The sequence below is a fragment of the Bufo gargarizans genome, chromosome 2 (assembly GCF_014858855.1).
Source record: "Bufo gargarizans isolate SCDJY-AF-19 chromosome 2, ASM1485885v1, whole genome shotgun sequence".
Lineage (NCBI taxonomy): Eukaryota > Metazoa > Chordata > Amphibia > Anura > Bufonidae > Bufo > Bufo gargarizans.
This window is the reverse complement of record NC_058081.1, coordinates 284,712,724-284,727,873: the sequence shown is the minus strand read 5'-3', so window position 1 is coordinate 284,727,873 and position 15,150 is coordinate 284,712,724. Positions and strand designations below refer to the sequence as shown.

Here is a 15,150-nt window from a genome sequence, read left to right as displayed (position 1 = left end):
AAGGAGCTCACGAGCGGACCCGAACGCCTCCGTCCAGCCCTGATGCAGTCTGAATGGAGCGGCTCCGCTCAGACTGCATCAGTCTGGCGGCGTTCAGCCTCCGCTCCGCTCGCCTCCGCACGGCCAGGCGGACAGCTGAACGCTGCTTGCAGCGTTCAGCTGTCCGCCTGGCCGTGCGGAGGCGAGCGGATCCGTTCAGACTTACAATGTAAGTCAATGGGAACGGATCCGCTTGAAGATGACACCATATGGCTCAATCTTCAAGCGGATCCGTCCCCCATTGACTTTACATTGAAGGTCTGAACGGATCCGCTCAGGCATCTTGCGCACTTAGAAATTTTTCTAAGTTATTAATGCAGACGGATCCGTACTGAACGGAGCCTCCGTCTGCATTAATATGATCGGATCCGTTCAGAACGGATCCGATCAAGCGCTAGTGTGAAAGTAGCCTTAGACTGACTTACCCCATCTTTAATAAGATTCAGCCCTTAGCAACCAGTCTGCATAAAACTGCAATTTCACTATTTAGTTAAGATGGCCGCCACTGCCCTCACCCTAAGGCTAATCCCGCCTGCCCTCACTAGCCAGTAACAATAGCCCCCCAAAAGTGTCAGTAATCAGAGCCCTCCCCCTAAAGGGTTAATCTCCTGCAGCACAAAGGGGTCCTCTTACCACATGTTGCTTTCATTTATACACTGAGCAGACGGCAGATCTCACTTCACTGGTCTGCACTGCTTCAACTCTGCATTCTCCAGCTCTGCTGAGTGAGGGAGCGTCTGCCAAGCGCAGGGACAGGAAGAAGTGCATACAGCCCAGGCACTGTTATCAGCTGCTGGGGAGGACCTGGCTTTAATCATTTACTTACAGTCCCTGGCTGTCAGTAATCTGACCTTGCACGCTGCACTTCTGCATCCTCCGTCCTTCAACAGAGAGACAGACCATGCATAGCAACACTATTTTAAGCACAGGTAAAAGAAGGCAGTACAGGGAACAAAATGTGGAATTAAGGGGTAATTGAATAGTGAAAAGTTTGAATAGGGCCACAAAGCACCACAATCCAATACTCCAAAAAAAAAAAAAAAAAATTACAACAGTTATACTTTAACTAAAGCAGGAATTTATATGTGTATATACCATATTTATCGGCGTATAACACGCACTTTTTCCCCCTGAAAATAGGGGGCAAATGATGTATGCATGTTATACGCCGATTAGGGCTGAGAGGCAGGACTGAGCCGGCCGGCACAGCGGAGGGAGGAGGAAGGAGGAGGGAGTCCCTCCCTCCCCACTGTGCGCGGCTGCCGCTGAAGACCAACGAGGACAGAGTAGGAGGAGGAGGGGAGGGACTGTGGCCACTGCACCACCAATGAATGTGCCGGCCATATCCCACAGGGTCCCCCTCCTCCCCCCCATTATTGGTTCTGATTGGATAGGGAACGCGTGGTTCCATGGCAGCCAGGAGTCACGCTACTGAAGTCCTGGCTGCCATGGTATGTTAGTGAGCAGAGAGCAGCGCATTATACTCGCGTGCGCTGTGGCCGCCGGTCGCTCCTTCTTCTGTCTGTGCGGCGGATTGCTAATGCTTACAGCATTAGCAATGCGCCGCACAGACCTATGAGAAGGAGCGACCGGCGGCCACAGCGCACGTGAGTATAATGCGCTGCTCTCTGCTCACTAACATACCATGGCAGCCAGGACTTCAGTAGCGTGACTCCTGGCTGCCATGGTAACCGATCGGAGCCCCAGCATTACACTGCTGGGACTCTGATCGGAACTGCAAACTGCCACCAATGATGGGGGGGAGGAGGGGGACCCTGTGGCCACTGCCACCAATGATTAATACTGGGGAGGGAGGGGGGGTTTGCGTTACCAGAGGGGGCAGATCAGAGGCTTTATTTGAAAAATTTTTTCCTGAAATTTCCCTCTTAAAAGGAAGGTGCGTGTTATACGCCTGTGCGTGTTATACGCCGATAAATACGGTACATATATATATATATATATATAAATTTGTCATTATCATATTTGTACTGACCCACAGCATAAAGTTACGGTATCATGTTATTTGATAGATGTTACATGATAATAAGCTTAGCCTTGGATATAATAAAAGACTTCAAAGGTCTAGCAAAAGTCTACTATAAATGGAGCTGACTATGGACCCAATCACTTTTCACCAGGTTTTTATGGGTTTATTCATGGAATTATATATGTTAAGTAAATATGTTCTGTTTGTGCAATATAATAACAACAAAGTTTACAATGCACTTAAAAGTGGACAGGCTGCATGTTCTAAACAGATGAAGGGTGGGTCTGAGGAACCTCAGAATAAAGGTGTCCCTATACCTTCAATAGCTGTCGGTTGAACATTTGTTCAAGACTGACAGCTATCCCTTCCAACTCCCCCATACACATACATGCTTGGTTCAGAAAAGCACTTATCCACTGCCAGACAACACTAATGGGGGCTTATCGTTTCGGAGAACAAAAGGATCAGACATTTAATTCAAGTAGGGAACTTCCAATGAACAATAGATTGCTGGCCCCCACCAAAAGTGGTGGGTTTGGCCAAGAATACTGTAATGTGTATTGGGACATTAACACTGCTATTTTGAATAAAGATTACCCTGGTTAGTTGGATATTTATACTGCAGATAAAACTACCTATTCAATGTCCATATAACTGATGTATGGCATATTGTGTTAGCTTTTGTACTGCAGCTATGACACATGTTCTCATGCATTTATTTCATTTTGTAGGAAATGCTGACTAATATTGCATTTGCACTCAACAGTTCTAGGGCCAATGAACATTTGTTCTCGATAATAGGCCTGTGTAGCTGTGCTGTTGATCATCAGATAAATGAGCAAAATGCTTGTTCATCGGATGAAATGATCTTTTGTGCAGCACATTAAATCATCGTTACTGGCCAGGAGATCGTGCTGTAAACAACTGCTAACACAAATAACAAATTAAGATAATTATGGACGACCACCTGAGTCAAACAGAAAAATTATGTAGTAAGTGGTCAAAATTAAAACTTAACATTTAATTGGAAGTTTTAGAAAATTGGTCCCATGATATAGAAATACATTGACATAAACAAGAAGCAACGCGGCGGGTTGCCAAGCAGAAAGTATTGGTACACAGAACCAAGTCATACACTGAAAGAGATGCTCGGCGGCACCAGAATGATAACCGGTTGGTCCTATCGCTCAGATGAAAGGCTCCTGGATCCACAATTGTCCGGCTGGTGTTGATAGATGTGCACACCGTTGCTAGCGGCAATTGCGTGACACAGGGTGGTCTGTAGTGCTGGCTGGCCCTAGTAATGCCCTAGAGCCCTACAATGGCCTATGTGACCGGATAGCGGTGACCCGCCACCAGTCACCTACAGGAACCTCACCCTGGAATTTGTGCGCCCTAGAAAGCCCTCGCATACCATATCCCTACATGCACGTTTCCCTGTCAAGAGATGTCAAATGTGCGCTCTGCACAGAGACAAAATTTCACCACGATACATGATTCATAGCTAACCCACCCATATCTGGATCGTGGTAAAATGTTGTCTCTGTGCAGAGCGCACATTTGACATCTCTTGACAGCGAAACGTGCATGTAGGGATATGGTAAGCGAGGGCTTTCTAGGGCGCACAAATTCCAGGGTGAGGTTCCTGTAGGTTCTCTGTCAGTGCACCCTGCACAGGTTCGGCCCAAGCTCCCGTGTTTCCCCTGAGGAGCTTGTTACTCATCTCTTTCCGCGAAACGTGCATGTAGGGATCAGGTAAGCAAGGGCTTTCTAGGGCGCACAAATTCCAGGGTGAGGTTCCTGTAGGTGACTGGTGGCGGGTCACCGCTATCCGGTCACATAGGCCATTGTAGGGCTCTAGGGCATTACTAGGGCCAGCCAGCACTACAGACCACCCTGTGTCACGCAATTGCCGCTAGCAATGGTGTGCACATCTATCAACACCAGCCGGACAATTGTGGATCCAGGAGCCTTTCATCTGAGCGGTAGGACCAACCGGTTATCATTCTGGTGCCGCCGAGCATCTCTTTCAGTGTATGACTTGGTTCTGTGTACCAATACTTTCTGCTTGGCAACCCGCCGTGTTCCTTCTTGTTTATGTCAATGTATTTCTATATCATGGGACCAATTTTCTAAAACTTCCAAGTAAATGTTGAGTTTTAATTTTGACCACTTACTACATAATTTTTCTGTAAACAACTGCTGCCCAAAAACAATAATTCTGTATGAGGAGGAGCGATAGCAATAGCTATCACTCATCCCCATACAGTGTAGGAGATTGCTGCATGGAAATGCAGCTCTTTCCTCCACTAACAAGCAAGCAATTATCAGGAAGGAACAGTCCCTTCCTGATAATTGCCTACTAGGTTGAGCAGTGTAAATGCAGCTTAAAATTGGCTATTTTTGCATTGTACATATGAGTGTGTATCTCAATCTTTGTCATGCACTCAATCCATCTGTAATTTGATCAGAATATAACTTGATTCCACTTTCCTTGAGTTCAATTGGAGGCCTAAGCCCCAAGGAAGGCAAGTCATCTTAGTGCAGGGTCCCATCTAGAAGAGGACCTTTGTGGCTAGCAGATGGGTTATGCTTTTGTACCGCAGTCATTGAGTATGTGCACCTGCACATTTATTTCATTTTGTAGGAATGGCTTTGCATTTATTGTCTAATATAGGTACTCTATTGATACTACATTGTTTAGGTGAACAATGGTAACACAAAAGCCAGTTATGGTAACAAGACAGAAGAGAAAGACGCTGAAGAAATTACTGGACAAATACACTTACTAGAAAGTTTGATATATGCTACTGCTCCATCTCCTCCTTCACTGTGGGCTCGAACCTCAACGATACATTCACCTTCCCTGGGCGCTGGAACCTCTAATGTATGCTCTCCAGTTGAATACAAGGTGCCTGCATGTTGTCCAGCTGGTTTGTAAAGAATCTTGAGGAAGAAAAAGTATCTTTTGTGATATTAGAAAATACAAACCCTTTGTCTGTCTAGACAGATAGATGTTTTTCTTAATTACCATAACATAAGAAATATAAATTCTGAAAAATCATCAGTACAAATGGACAAAACTTACTTTATATCCACTCACTGCTGATTCATTGGATAAAGGCTTGACGTGTTCCCAAGTTATGATATACTGGGATCCTGACTTCACAGCACTAATAATTCTAGGTTTCTGACTGGGAGCTGGGAAAAGAGTGAAAATAAATATATAAGTGGTACTGGGATAATGACTAATGCAGAGAATTGTGAGAATCACTTCTCAAATTAATATCATTAGGTAAGAATACTGATCTACAATATACTTCAACTGCCATGGGCACACATATGATATATGGTTACATGAGTTATCCAGACTGAGAGGTGCTCTTTGCAGTGAGGGAGGAATGATCTAATAACTGTGTATAACTATATCAAAGATTAATACGAGCTTTCTTCATGATTTATTTATACCCAGAACTCAGGGAATCCTTTTCATCAAGAGAAAGGAACATTTCTACAGTATGTCAATATAGAAGGGGATTCTTTACTGTAAAAGTAGTACGACTGACATGGCTTTATTCTGGGTCTTATGATCATTTGGAGTTGAGATTTTTGCCCTAAGATTAGGAAAAAGATGAGTTATCAATAAGGCAACCAATTTGAGGAAAATGAATACAATTTGTAATTTTATACACTAGTAACAGTTTAGACTAAATGCATATTTTGCTCTTTTCACAAGGTATACGTGTTGTGAATTAAACTTTCATGTGTTGTAAATAAATATACAGTGAGGAACAGAAGTATTTGAACACTGCGATTTTGCAAGTTCTCCCACTTAGAAATCATGGAGGAGTCTGAAATTCACATTGTAGGTGCATTCCCACTCAGAGACAGAATAAATTAAAAAAATCTGGAAATCACATTGCATGATTTTTAAGGAATTTATTTGTCTTGCTCTGCTGAACATAAGTATTTGAACACCTGAGAAACAGCAAGAATTCTGTCTCTCAAAGACCTGTTACTGTGCCTTTAAAAAGTCCACCTCTACTCCACTCAATAATCTAACTAAGTACTACCTGTCTGAGCTCTTTTAAAGACCCCTGTTCACCCCACAGTCAGTCAGACGCCAACTACTACCATGGGCAAGACCAAAAAGTTGTCAAAAGATACCAGAGACAAAATTGTGGACCTCCACAAGGCTGGAAAGGGCTACGGGGCAATTGCCAAGCAGCTTGGTGAAGATAGATTAACCGTTGGAGCAATTGTTAGAAAATGGAAGAGGCTAAAGACGACTGTCAGTCTCCCTCGGACTGGGGCTCCATGCAAGATCTCACCTCGTGGGGTATCACTGATGATAAGAAAGGTGAGGAATTAGCCCAGAACTACAAGGGAGAAGCTGTTCAATGACATGAAGAGAGCTGGGACCACATTTTTAAAGGTCACTGTCAGTAGAACACTACTCCGTCATGGTTTCAAATCATGCATTGCACGGAAGGTTCCCCTGCTCAAGTCATCTGCACACCACACGTGCAGCAAGCATAGCAGCGCCGCAACAGCAGGACACTCTCCAGCAACAATCATCAGTATTCCTTCTGAAAGGGACCTCCGGGAGAATGCACCAGCGGGCTCACGGTGCCAAGGATACAAACTTGATAAAGGTGTCCTGAGTACCCCGAAAAGCATTGTCTTTTCAAAATAAAAAAATCTCGTATCCAAGCTCAGGTTGTGATTTGCGCCTTAGGTCAATTGGCTCGCCGCACGAATCCAGTGCAGATGAGACCTTTTTATATATTCCAATACCCAACCCAGTGGCAGTTAGGCCCCCGCCCAGGGTCGTTTCGGACACCATCCGGCAGCACCAACCCAGACAAGCTCCACTCTTCGAACCTCCCTCCACCAAGGTTGCGACACAATCAGTGCAAACCAAACCAGGTGAGTAACTTCACTCATCTTGGTTAGGGGGAAGGGACATCAATCTGTTTACCCTCACCTATGAGCGTCTTCTCTCCTCTCTTGGCCATCTGATCAAGTCATCACATGTCCAGGCCTGTCTGAAGTTTGCCAATGACCATCAAGAAGATTCTAGATGGTCCAGAGGAGGCATGGGAGAAAGTCATGTGGTCAGATGAGACCAAAGTAGAACTTTTTGGTCTAAACTTCACTCGTCGTGTTTGGAGGAAAAAGAAGGATGAGTTGCATCCCTAGAACACCATCTCTACTGTGAAGCATGGGGGTGGTAACATCATGCTTTGGGGGTGCTTTTCTGCACTCTATTAAGGAGAGAATGAATGGGGCTATTTATTGTGAGATTTTGAACAACCTCCTTCCCTCAGTCAGAGCATTGAAGATGGGTCGTGGCTGGGTCTTCCAACATGACAACGACCCGAAGCACACAGCCAGGATAACGAAGGAGTGGCTCCGTAAGAAGCATATCAAGGTTCTGGAGTGGCCTTGCCAGTCTCCAGACCTAAATCCAATAGAACATCTTTGGAGGGAGCTGAAACCCTGTGTTGCTCAGCGACAGCCCCGAAACCTGACAGATCTAGAGGAGATCTGTTTAGAGGAGTGGACCAAATTCCCTGTTGCATTGTGTGCAAACCTGGTTAAGAACTACAGGAAACGTTTGACCGCTGTAATTGCAAACAAAGGCTTATGTACCAAATATTAACACTGATTTTTTCAGGTATTCAAATACGTATGTTCAGCAGTGCAAGACAAATACAGTCTTTGAAAATCATACAATGTGATTTCTTGAATTTTTATTTTTTTTATTCTGTCTTTGAGTGGGAATGCACCTACAATGTGAATTTCAGACCTCTCCATGATTTCTAAGTGGGAGAACTTCTTGACTGTGAACTACGCTTTTTGTAGCAGAAAGCATGCTTTCACCAAGCATAAAAAAAATCACAGAATGAAGAGAAATATTTCCCCTAAAAATGAAAGTGTAGCTCTAGTTATAAACAAGTTTTCAGAAATAAACAGCACAGAAGAATAGAAGAAACTTTGAAATATATCTTATTAAAGAATTATGCTTCCTTCTGGGCTTCTCAGGGTGCTTTCCTCATCTAGTAGACCCTGTTTTAGTCTCTGTCCTCACACTTAAAACTCTGTGGAGAGAGAAGGAGGGATGAGGAGGGTGCTGCCAGCTAGTAAGTCATTTATCACCTCACTCTGAACAATGATAGGAGCTTATTGTACTAGAAATAATTAAGTCAAAATTGCTAAGTGTAGCGGGGCCAAGAAACTGCAGTTTGTGTGTGTCTCATCCAGCAGCTTTCTCCTCCCCCTTCCTCTCTCCATAGACATCAACATTATGGCAGGAAAGAGCAAAACAGCCTGATAAAAGCAGATAGAAGCATTTTTCTTTAACAAGATATATTACAAAGTTTGTTATAATCACACCTGTACTATTCATTTACCGAAAGCTGTTTTATAACTGGAAGTACGCTTTAACTTTTAATAGAATAAAACTTAAATAACCCTAGGAGTGTCCAAATCTCAATAACCTAGTGATGACCCAAACCCTAGTTTGTCCCTAGGTTCCCCTGCCTAAAGCGGGACTACCTGACAAGGGTGATCCCACTGTCTTCAGATCTAAGACTAGATGACCCAAGATACCTATAATAATACACTGTAAAAATAGTCAGTGTACAATACTTAGGTAAAACGCCTATAATAATTAGATACACCACCATCCAGTGGGACCTACAGACAAAATAGGGTTTCTCTCATAACTGGGGTGTTGTGATTTGGACACACCTAGGGATATTTTAGTTATTCTATAGGGGTATTTTAGTTATTTCTTGTGTTTTACTTTCCCTCTGTCGGGATCTTGGCTTCCTTGTGATCAGGATCTGTGACTTAGTTTTACCAAGTATACAAATAACATGATACAAATAGCAAATAATATAATAAAATACATCTTTTTTATGCACAGAACTTGAAGAAGTTGATAACCAAACTTAAAGGCTATGTACACCTCCAGAAGCAAATATTTTTTAGGAAAGCATTTCACTCATTTTGGGCTAATAATCATTTTTTTCAATTGGTCTTTATTAAAAATATTGAGCCATTCTGTCACAAAGGGTAGTTGTGTAAATAGTACTTTTTATTTTCACTTTGTGCTGGGAATCTAATCCTTAGAAGAAAATCACAGAAATAAGACAATAATGCACTTAGTAAAGTAGATGCAAGCATTATATATGGACAAAGTCCTCACTCTGATATGATAAAATCTGAGACACTTAGCCAATATATTTTGATCAAAACACATCTGTGCCCGCCTACCAAGTGTCAAGGTGGTCTCAGGTCAAGCGGGTCCTACGCTAAACCTACCTAAGCCATTGGGCTTCTATGTTCAGGAGCGCAGACACCGCACATATGGTATGCTGCTCCTAGTAACCTCCATGTGCATCAAGCAACCAATGGGAGGAGGAGCAAGCACAGCCATATGTACCACCTAATTAAGGCGCTCATTGGATAGGAAGGGCAAAAGTGCAGAAGAATGCTACATAAAATAGGTGCACATTCACACTTGAAGGTGCCACTCCCTCAAGCAAATACTACATAGACAAAAAAAAAACACAGAACAAACAAAGGTAAAAACATCCTGCATGGTATGATATATAAATTTGCTTAGGTAGGTTTAGCGTAGGACCCGCCTGAACTGAGATCACTTTGGCGCTTGGTAGGCGGGCACAGATGTGTTTTGATCAAAATATATTTGCTAAGTGTCTCAGATTTTATCATATCAGGGTGAGGACTTTGTCCATATATAATGCTTGCATCTACTTTACTAAGTGCAGTTATTTCTGTGATTTTCTTCAATAATATGGCCAGTGACATCCGAAAATTTATATATCATACCGTGCAGGGTGTTTTTACCTTTGTTTTTTCTGTGATAGTTTTTTTGTCAATCTAATCCCTATCTCTAATTTACTAATAGGTCATAAACATTTTTTTAAGCCACATTCTTATCAGTAAGATACCAACTGAGCTATAATGAGTGTTTATAAGGTCAGAGACCAGAGATAAGGAGACCGTCAGATTAGCTGGCTGACAGAAGAGAGAGAAAATTCAGATCCCTCTATTAGAGAGTCTAAGCCCTGTACAGACAAAAGGGTTCCATATCTGTAATAAAGACCCATTTAAATAATTATTTTTAGCTCAAAATGAGTACAATGCAATTATTTAAAAAATTGCCCCAAAATGTGAACATAGCCTTTAACCCCTTAAGGACCCAGGGATTCCCCATTCTTGCGTTTTCGTTTTTCACTCCCTGCCTTCCCATAGTCCTTTATTTTTATTTTTCCATTCAAATAGCCTCATGAGGGCTTATTTTTTGAGGGACAAGTTGCAATTTCTAATGGCACCATTTACGGTTGCATACCATGTAGTAGGGAGCGGGAAAAAAATTCCAAATGGGGTAGAATTGGGAAAAAACGCAATTCTGATAACTTTTTTTTTTTTTACACTGTACACTATGCAGTAAAATTAACCTGTTATCTTCATTTTCCAGGTCAGTACGGGTTCAACGATATCACACTTGCATAATTTTTCTGGCATTTTAATACTGATTTTTTTTTTAAAACCTTTGAGGATTTTTTTTTTTTTCATAACCATATTCTGCCCCCTATAACTTGTGTATGGGGCTCTGTGAGGGCTAATTTTTTGTGGGACAATCTGTTCTTTTCAGTAATACCAATTTTAAGTGTGTGCGACATTTTGATCAGTTTTTATAAAAACATTATTGGGTAGTTGAAGTGACAAAAAAATGTCAAATTGGCTGTTTATTTTTCTTCCCGCTACTCCATTTGCCGTATACCATTAATATTGTTATATTTTAATAATATAGGCATTTTTGCACATGGCGATGTCCATGATGTTTATTTTTTAATTGGTTAAGTATTTTAATTTTAAGGAAAGGGGGGTGATTTGAACTTTTTTGTTTTCTATTTGTAAAAAGTTTTTTTACTTTTTTTTTAACTTTAAGTCACCTTGGGTGACAATAACTGGCAATCATTTGATTGCCCATAGTATTCAGTGATGGCTAAATAGCCATAATTGAAAACTTAATTTGCACTATATCAATACAAGGCTGCCACCTAGTGGCCTGTATTGATCTCAGCCGGGGAAAGCTGTTACCGGACCGGAAGCGCGCGACTTCCGGTTCCCGTCTGCGCAGATGCCGTGGTCACATTTGACCACGGCATCTGAAGGGTAAGATGTATGCGATCAGCCTTATGGATGATCGCATACATGTGCCGCGGATCTCTGCTATTTAAAATAACAGAAACCCCGCGGCTAAGGCGCTCACTGCATGTGCGAGTGGGCGCCATGTTTAGGAATCGGACCCATGATGTACGTCATGGGTCCTTAAAGGGTTAAAGAGGTTGTTCGGGTTCAGAGCTGAACCCGGACATATCCCCTTCTTCACCCCTCTGAGATGAGCATCATCACATTTCATGCCCCGGTGCTCTGCCTTGCCCTGCGCTGAAAGAGCTTTTTCAGCAGATCCAGTGAATTACCAGGTGTCTTCTAGGGGGAGGCTTCTGCCTAGCAGTGTTTCTGGTGACATCACTGGCACTAATGGGTGGGCGCTGCCCTAGCCTGTGACATCACCAGGAACACTGCTAGGTGGAAGCCTCTTGGCATACATTCTTTATTGCTATATCTCTTATGCAGTAATACACATATCCTGTTTCTTTATTTGTGATTTCAATCAAGGTATCGTTCATTATGGGGGATAATCATATTGATGTTAATGCAGCTTACCTGATAATACCAGTTACTACAAAAAGTAATATAATAACATAAGGAAAGTGGAAAACATTATTGACAACAATCATATGGAAAGATTCTGGACTTACGTGCTTTTCTGGTCTGGAAATGAATCAGTTTACTTCGAGGTCCATCACCAGCACTATTAAATGCAAACATATCCAAGTAATAGAGAGTGTCTGGCATTAATCCTTCAAGTCTGACTGGTTCCTCTGATTGCTCCACTTGTACTCTGTGTGCAGCTGCTTCCTTGTCTTGACTGCGCCAGTAACGAATCTAACAAAAATTATGTTTCACAATAAATTCATTTTTTTAAAGAAAATGCTGGCATGTATATCTGATATGCAAAATGCATGTCAAAGCTTTGGTCTAAAAATGGAGAGACCTTTCTGCTGTGAACTCATTCGTGGTGAATTTTATGAACTTTGAGAGGAAAAAAAAGATTGGTAATGTAAGCGTAAACTAAGACTGCAATTATTTGCTAAAATTATTTTTCCTTTTGCCAAATACTGGAGGCATGGTGCTCTGGGAATTGAGCTACATCACAAAAGTGCATGAAACTACACAGTGTACAGTCGTTTGCTTCTGTTCCATACACTGTATGGATTCCGATGCAGCAGCTGCCCAAAACAGCTGATTGGCGGGGATGCTCGATGTCGGACCCCCACCAATTGGATGATGACCTATCTTAAATAGAGGATATCAATGTCTGTAGCCAAGACAACCCTTTTAACTGATAATCCAGTTAAAATGATGTTATGGTATGTCACAGATTCATGTAGGACCACATTGGTGACATCTGATAAAGGTCAAATAGACCTAAAATGTTCACAAAAGTTTTAGGTTTGGCTAACTATATTTTGAAACCAAAACAGATTTTTCATTAATTTTAAAGTGTTCAGATTTTAAGCCCTGTCCACATTTCACTTATTGTTCAGTTCTGGCATATTCGCAGTGAAAGATCCCAGTGGCCACATGACACATATTAATAAGTGCCCATGCACCCAGCATATGCCAAAAGAGTGCATTGGCATACATGTTTCCAATGTATAGAAAACCATAGACTGTTGTGGTCTCCATTATCAAAAGATACAGTAAAAATATACACCGTGGGGTATATGGTTTTTTTACAATGCAAGTCAATGGTTGACATTTGCAACTGTATGTCTATACAGTGGCATACGTCAAAGGTTTCCATTGGAAGTAAACTTTGGTTGAATATTTACTCCTCCAACAGAAGCATAAAGCGGAAAGTGAAAAAAACTTTACACATACTGAGATCAGTGCTGTGAACCTAATCACTGAACTTCAACTCCTCCAGAGTTCTGTGTTTTGGACTTACCTGTACAATAGAAGATATTTAGCAAAGGATCACCAAAATGCTATTTTTATATTGGCATTAAATTAGTTTTTTCAGGGGAAACGGTTAAACATAAAAAAAATCACTATTGAACTCATCATTCCCTGCCGCTGACCCCCCAATGAATTTTAGCTCTTCACTTCCTGGTCCCTGGCTCCACACACAGGAAATTGTTTGAATCAGCCAGTCACTGGTCGCAGTAGTGACCCACCTCTGGCAGTCCAAGCCATTTCTTGTGTGTCAAGCCTGGGGCCAGGAAGTGGAGAGCAGTGTGGGACCAATGCAGCACTTGAAAGTCAATGGTGGAAGAATAGTGAGGTACTGATTGTTTTTTATTTTGAACCCATTCAACCCCTTTAACATATGTCAGCTGAAGTGCAGTATTATATCAAATGGTTTATCATGTATGAACACAATTACAGTAATCCATTTGCAAATACTCATTATGATTATATATTTGTGCACACAGCATACCATCTTCAGCTGAATCTCTGTAGGAATGGAGTTCATGAGGAGACATGAAGTACAGAGAGGAGGGTGAGGGTGTGGGTAATGAGTATAAACACTTGTATGCAGTGTCTATTACCAAAGTATGTCCTGTCTGTTCTCTGCATGTCTCCTTGTGAACTTTATTCCTACAGAGATTCAGTTAAAGTTCTTATCAGCTGTATTCAGAATCATAATCCCGATAAGCTGAGCAGAGAGGAAGCTGAGGCAGTTCTCTAGCTCAATGTTGTGAAGTAACTTGTCCTGTTGTGTGATTAAGTTTTCTGTGTACGAATAGGATGGCGGCCATTATATTTCCACTGATGATTGCTCCCTAGACAAAACAAGCCATTTATTTTATGCACTTATATAGCGCTACTATATTGCGCAGCGCTTTACAGACATTAGCATCCAACTGTCCCCAATGTCTCACAATCTAAGGTCCCTATCAGTATATCTTTGGAGTGTGGGAGAAAACCGGAGTACCCAGGGGAAACCCGCGCAAACACGGGGAGAACATGCAAACTCCATGCAGATGTCCTTGGTCGTGTTTGAATCTAGCTTTCAAGGCACCAGTGCTAACCACTGAGCCACCGTGCTGCCCACTGAGCCATCATTAATACATTAAGACATTTGGCAATATATTTTATATTATAATAAATTAATAATAAAATATTTTCAGTCATTTTTTTATTAATTCCTGGAGAACCCCTTTAAGTTTACTGTTTGAAATTGATGGCTGCATCAGAGTTCATAGGAGGGCCGGAGACAGGGCTAACACCAGAACACTGGCATTTGTGGAGGGAACACTAAATAGCCTTCAGTACGTCAAAAACATTGTGGAACCAGTCCTACTGGCTTTTTTTACATGAGTCCTGATTTATCTTGTGTAACGGACCGTTTCAGCAGACAAGGGGTTAAAATCCGTTTAGGCGATATGCCCCTTTCTGAGATGCAGGCACAGCTACTGCAGAACACCAACCTCCCGAACTGGATACAAAATAGCACTCCAAACTGGAACCTCGCGAATAGCTGCCGGCAGACGAACAGGAAAAGCGTACAGTCAGCTTACACTCCTGGCAATCAGTCTCCAACAGCATACAGGGAATCCCCCCAATAACGAGACAAGGCTCTGTCTTGAGGGTCAGCAGTGGTCTGACTGTACTTCAAGTACAGCCTCTTTTATTCATAAGAAACATACATAGTACTGCCCACAGGGTTTTGAAATCCAACCAATCGATATCTTACAACACACACAATGCAAGTACAGCAACCAATCGTTCCCGCCCCCTAGAGGACCAGAAGAGAGACTGCGACACAGAACAGATACAACACATCCCCACAATGCATCATGGTTTCCTCCTCTCTGTCCCAGAGACAACCGAAGGCAATCAAATTATCTCTCAGGACAAAGGGAGATCACCAATACACATGTGGAGACAACAGGACAGACATCACCATTTAAACACACAATGGCACAATGGGACAATAGAACCACACC

At 42.2% G+C, this 15,150-nt stretch overlaps 1 protein-coding gene across 1 annotated transcript in view; it reads right to left on the bottom strand.

The window, feature by feature from the left end:
* CNTN1 (contactin 1) overlaps positions 1-15,150 on the bottom strand; it is a 219,067-nt gene that overhangs the window by 609 nt on the left and 203,308 nt on the right. The window contains exons 21-23 of the mRNA XM_044277039.1: positions 11,893-12,079; positions 5,115-5,227; positions 4,816-4,972 (exon numbers count right to left, since the gene is read on the bottom strand). Coding sequence (XP_044132974.1) covers positions 4,816-4,972; positions 5,115-5,227; positions 11,893-12,079 — 457 coding nt within the window. The remainder of the gene's footprint in view (positions 1-4,815; positions 4,973-5,114; positions 5,228-11,892; positions 12,080-15,150) is intronic.